Below are 5,706 nucleotides of genomic sequence, written 5' to 3' on the forward strand. Positions count from 1 at the left end.
TGTGCTCACTAATTATCTCCAGATTTGGTGTTATTTTCTCAAGTGCCATTTTTACAGTTGTCACAGTCAGGTAGAGCTCATTCTGTAGCCATGGCAGATGAAAAGCTCTGAGTCACGTGTGCGTCACATTACTGGAAGATTGTCAAATGGAATACAGTTTCAGTTTTAGGGATGAAGGTGGGAGGAAAGAAAGAGTTTCAACTTCACTTTTAAAAATGCAGCTTACCTTCTGAGAGAAGGAAAGAATACAGTATTCTGAGAATTCATCTTTAACTTTTGTCCGCACATCTCTTCCTCCTTGTATTTGCCAGTCACGAGAGAAAGATTTTATGGGATGCAGTGGATGAGCTCCCATGAATAAAAATGTCTGTTAATAGGAAAAGGAGCCATTACTTGGTACATTCCTAAAAGCCTTCATTTGGAATAAAAACAGGCTCTTCCCTCAGATACAGCTGTGTCTTTGCGACCCCATGGACTGTAGCCCACCAGGCTTCTCTGTCCATGGAATTCTCCAGGTAGGAATAATGGACTGGGTTGTTATTTCCTTCTCCAGGGGATCTTCCCGACCCAGGGATCGAACCCAGGTCTCCCTCATTGCAGGCAGATTCTTTACCATCTAAGCCACCCGGGAAGCCCATTTTCTCACTATGCTTCTTCAAATTTCACTCAGTATCCTGAACAACCCGAAGAATTCCTCCTTTCCCCTCCATGTGGAGGCAGCCTCTCTTGTTATAGAAAACGATGCCACCGCGATTATGAGAACAGCATCTGCTTTGAATGGTCTCAGCCATCTCCCCCGGTCACACACATGCCTGCTCCCTCACCGCACACATATCTGACAGATTGAAAGCAGATACAACCCACACACTTTCTCTACTGGTGACCACTTAGGAAATCATGATTCAGGGCCTCATTTCTTGCCATTTTTAAAAATGTTGTGAACAGGTGGCCAGACTTCATAAGCAACAGCTGGAGGGCACGGATAACTCGGTGGCTTGGAGGAGGACCAAGTATCGTGTGAGCCCAGCTTCTCTCATGTCAGCCCCGTTTCCCCAGCGGCATACCGGGTCAGCTGGTGCCGCCCTGGGCAGGGCAGGGCAGGGCTAGCACTGACTCTAAGGGTTGGGTCCACACCCTACTCTGGGAAGTGGCCTCAGGAAGTGGATGCCTGGGGGCATAATCACCCCAGTGAGTTGCAGTTGTTCTGAGGAACAAAGGTAGAGGCTTATCTGGGGCCTAGAAAAGGGGATCATGGGGACTGTAGGATTAGGGAGAGAAAGAGGGGGGAGTGTGTGTGGCCGGGAGGAGACCGGGTCGGGTAAGAAATTATGCATGTGTCTCCTGTTGAATCCTTGTAGTCAGAGAAGCTGGAGGTAGTGGGAGGTGGTACCACACTGCTCATCTCTCCCGTCAGGATGTAGGGAAGTCTTCTCGCATCGTACCAGAAGCAAAGATCTTCTATCAGAAATTACAGCACGAGGTTTCAATCACACGCTTCCGTGTGTGATGGTTCAGTAAGACACCTGTGTTTGAGGTTGAGGTGGGCAGGGAGAGGGCTGGGATTTGAGAGGAGGGATGGTTTTGGGGCACAGAGAATTCAGTGCTTAGAGGGTTTTGAGATTGAGATTGGGGCAGAACATGAGAAGAGTGAGCCTGGCAGTGCTACCAGTGAGAAGTTAGTACCTTGAAGAAAAGATGTATCAAAATATGGAGGACGAACATAAAAAGAGAGTGGGATTTGGTTGTAAGCTCTGTGAAGCTTTATCTCATTGGGGGTGACAGCTTCTTCCAACTCTTTGTCCTTGATCTGCTGGACTGGCTCTGTGAGTGGCTTTAGGTGACTTTTTGTTGTTGTTTAATTGCTCAGTTGTGTCTGACTCTTTGCAATTCCATGGGCTGTAGCCCACTCCTCTGTCCATGGGATTTCCCAGGCAAGAATACTGGAGTGGGTTACCATTTCCTTCTCCACGGGATCTTCCTGATCCAGGGATTGAACCAGTGTCTCCTGTATTGCAGGTGGATTCTTTACCACTGAGTCACCAAGGAAGCTTAGGTGACTTATATGTGAACATTTGAATGCTGGGCGGCTCTCAGCCACGCCTGTGGTTGACCCCCCCCCGGGGTATAGCCATGAGTCAGGTATGGTCCTAGCTCTCTGCAGTCCCACAGGAGAGATGCTGTCTCCTGGAGAGGCTGAGGTGGGTGCATGCTTGTGGGCTTGTTGGGGAAACAGAACGTATTGGAAATATTTTTAATGCAGCCCTAGACTATAGCTGGCTGTCTAAAAGGAGAATCTCACCTTTTAACACTCTGTCCCCAAACTTTGGTATCAAATATGAGGGAGATAGATTTTGGCCACATACACACATTTTTTCCCCCTCAGATTTTTGACCTTTTGGAAAATGGAAGGGTGTTGGCCTGGGCAGTCCCTGGTAGATAGAGGGCGGGTGAGGAGGGCTGGCTTGGGGCCAGCGTGGATGTTTGGCCAACAGCAGTAATACCACGCTAGTTTGCCTTGCTCTTTATTTGACCTTATACTTGAAATACTTTCTTGTTCAAAGCTTTCAGAGGAACAGGGAAAGGAAAGCAGATCATGAAAGAGTGTCTTGAATTGTGCTTCACAGAAATGTCTCTTCTAGGGGAAAACGTGTGGGGAACGTGCCCGTCCCCCGGTAACTTCCCCCCATCACGCCGTGTGGTTGAGATGGATGACTGGAGGGTAGGCTTGAATTGTTTCCCTTCCTTGATCTGCTCGGGTTAAATACTTTCCAAATGTCTCTCTTCAGCCCAGTGAGACGGGTGTGTGGTTTCCAGGTGAGGCTATGGAGACGCGGTGTTAAATACCTTGACTGCATTCTCACAGCTGCTACAAGTGGAGCCAGAAATCATACCCAGGAGGTCTGGCCCCAGAGCCTGCCCTCCTAGGTGAGCTGCCTGGCATGGGGTCTCCTGATGGAAGCCAGAGCATCCAAATGAATTTTATTTCCCTGGTCTTTTCCTTAGATATGGTACTTCTTCCTTTTTTAAAAAATGTATTAATTTTTGGCTGTGCTGGGTCTTTGTTGCTATGCATGGGCTTTTCTCCAGTTGTGGCGCATGGGGACCAAGCTCTCGTTGCAGTGAGCAGGCTTCTCATTGCAGTGGTTTCTCTTGTTGCAGCGCATGGGTTCTAGGGCACACGGGCTTCAGTAGCTGCCCCATGAGGGCTCAATAGGTGTGGCACACAGGCTTAGTTGGTCCATGCATATGGGATCTTCTCAGATATGGGATCGAACCCATGTCCCCTGCATTGGCAAGCGGACTCTTTACCACTGAGCCACCAGGGAAGCCCCAGATACGGTACTTCTTGATTGATGATTTGTACTAGTATTTTAAAATAGCCTTGAATAAAGAAAAGATCAGACCTAGAGCTTCCCAGTTCTATGTTTACCTTGAAACTGTTAGGATAAGGTGGTTACTGATGGATCTTGTTCATAGATGGGCATTCTTGAGCTTTTGTGACTCTTTTCTTCCTGACCTCTGGCAGAAAGTTCAGAGGTCTGTGATTAACACATGTCTTCTGGTTGTTTGCTGGGTAGTGAGGCGATGACAAGAGCTGTTCCGTTAACAGAGTGGAAGATGATATCTATGTTGCTGTTGCTGCTGCTAAGTCACTTCAGTCATGTCCGACTCTGTGCGACCCCATAGACGGCAGCCCACCAGGCTCCCCCCATCCCTGGGAATACACAGAGAAGTATTCAACATAGTAATTTTTCAAACTATTAATGTTTCATCTCTGTCCCTTTTTATGGTAAATTTGGATGTCAGGGAAGGTTTAGGTTCTTTGGCCTTTGTCTTTCAGGACTTTGCTGGGAAGCTTTTACATCACAGAGATTAGCGCTTAATCTCTGCACTTTGCAGCTCCTCTTTGTTTTTGAATCTGTGCCTTTTTAAGGTTATTGATCTATGATTATAAATAATTCCTTTTATTGAAGTTTTAAACAAAGTAGCTTTACAAAGAAGCACAGATTTGAACATCAGGGCAATTGGAGTCAAAATTGGGTGTTGTAAGTAAGCTAATGCAATTTAATTGTTAACATCACATAGGAATTTTCCTGAGCTTTTACCTTTTCAGGCTTTCTCTTGCTAACTTACATTTCTGTAAGCTAAAAAGATATGTTCAGATTAGTGCTCCTGAGCATCTGTGTGCCATGCACTGTGCTAGACATTTTTAATAAAAATATTTTAATGGCCTTGTCAGGTGGTAGACCCTGTCTTAAGACACTTGGGGTATGGTGATAAATAAAAACACAAAAATTCCTTTTGGGTGATAAAGAGATAATAAATGAATGCATGCAGTTGATGGTTATAATACAAAAATAAAGCAGGGATGAGAGATGGGGAATGTCAGGCAGGCTGGTTGCAACTTAAATGTTGCAGTCCAGCATGGCTTCATTAGGAAGCCTTTGTGGGTAACTTGGTAAGTAAGATGATCCCTGCCCTCAGACAGCTTACAGTCTGGTGATTACTGATGTTCAGTGAGCACTTAGCATATGGCTAGGGACTCTGCTAAGTACCCGGGTACTTTTCTGATGATTTCCTGAAATACTGGCCATTATTTCCAGATTCTCCAGAAGGAAACTGAAGCATCGAGAGTTAAATTGCCAAGATGATCATAGCTCTTGGGACCTACATCTGACCCAAAGACCATCCTCCTTTCTTTTTCAAAATTGGAATATAATTGCTTCACATTGCTTTGTTACTTTCTGCTATGAAAGTAACACAATGTGTTCACTTCAATGAAACGAATCAGCTGGTTGTACACATATATCCCCTCCCTCTTGAACCTCCCTCCTGCCCCCTCATCCTTCTCACCCCGTAGGTCATCACCGAGCACTGAGCTGAGCTCCCTGTGCCTTACAGTGGGGTCCCACTAGCTCCATGGTAGTGTATATATATCAATCATAATCTCCTAATCTGTCTCACTCTCCCTTCCGATCCTGTGTCTACGTGTCTGTTCTCTATGTCTTCATCTCTAGTCCTGCCCTGCAAATAGGTCATCTGTACCATGCTTCTAGATTCCACATATATGCCTTCACATACGACATTTTTCTCTTTCTGACTTACTTCATTCTGTATGACAGACTCTCTACGTCTGTCCATGGTATATACTGTGCCAACAGTTGAAATATCTGTTATAAGGCAGTAGTCTACTTGTAGATCAGATTTGTCTAATTTTTGGTTGTGTTGGGCTGGCCAGCATCTTTTATGGTGCACGGAGAGGCTGATACCATGAGCTTCCCCTCAGCTCTCACGCTTGTTCTCTTTGAAAGGCTTGGAGGTTGTGCCCTGTGGCCACAGCAGGCAAAAGGAGCTGCCTAGTTTTCGACTTCCAAGCAGTGGGATGTGTTTTTATGTGTATCAGAAGCTGGCCTCTATTGACTCCTGCAAATCATTGACTACTTGAATTCCTGGCATTACATTTCAGTGATAGAACAGCAATTTGGCCGGCCTGTGTGTCACCGTGTTCAAGAGCATGTTATAAATGCTCATGGTCAGAAAGGAATGTGAAATGAGGGAAAGGTTATAGTGCCAAGGTCAAGGTTTATTGTGAGTGTTTATTCCCAAATAGGCCATACCCTGTGTTTACAATTTTTGCTTTATTATAATAAAAAGCCAATGAGTGTGTTGGATTAGAAAGCTTCAGAGAAGGCTGTGTGGAAAGGA

The 5,706-nt window shown here is 45.7% G+C and overlaps 1 protein-coding gene across 9 annotated transcripts in view; it reads left to right on the forward strand.

The window, feature by feature from the left end:
• LMO7 (LIM domain 7) overlaps positions 1-5,706 on the forward strand; it is a 219,928-nt gene that overhangs the window by 144,622 nt on the left and 69,600 nt on the right. Inside the window, exon 1 of one of the 9 annotated variants that reach the window (XM_010839671.1) lies at positions 594-1,217. The exons of 7 other annotated variants lie outside the window; for them this stretch is intronic. In XM_010839671.1, coding sequence (XP_010837973.1) covers positions 1,165-1,217 — 53 coding nt within the window. In that variant the 5' untranslated portion in view covers positions 594-1,164. Of the gene's footprint in view, positions 1-593; positions 1,218-2,132; positions 2,720-5,706 lie in introns of those variants that run through there. One more of the 9 variants, XM_010839672.1, reaches the window with a different exon arrangement.

The sequence above is a fragment of the Bison bison genome, unplaced genomic scaffold, assembly GCF_000754665.1.
Source record: "Bison bison bison isolate TAMUID 2011002044 unplaced genomic scaffold, Bison_UMD1.0 scf7180017864128, whole genome shotgun sequence".
In the NCBI taxonomy this organism is placed as follows: domain Eukaryota; kingdom Metazoa; phylum Chordata; class Mammalia; order Artiodactyla; family Bovidae; genus Bison; species Bison bison.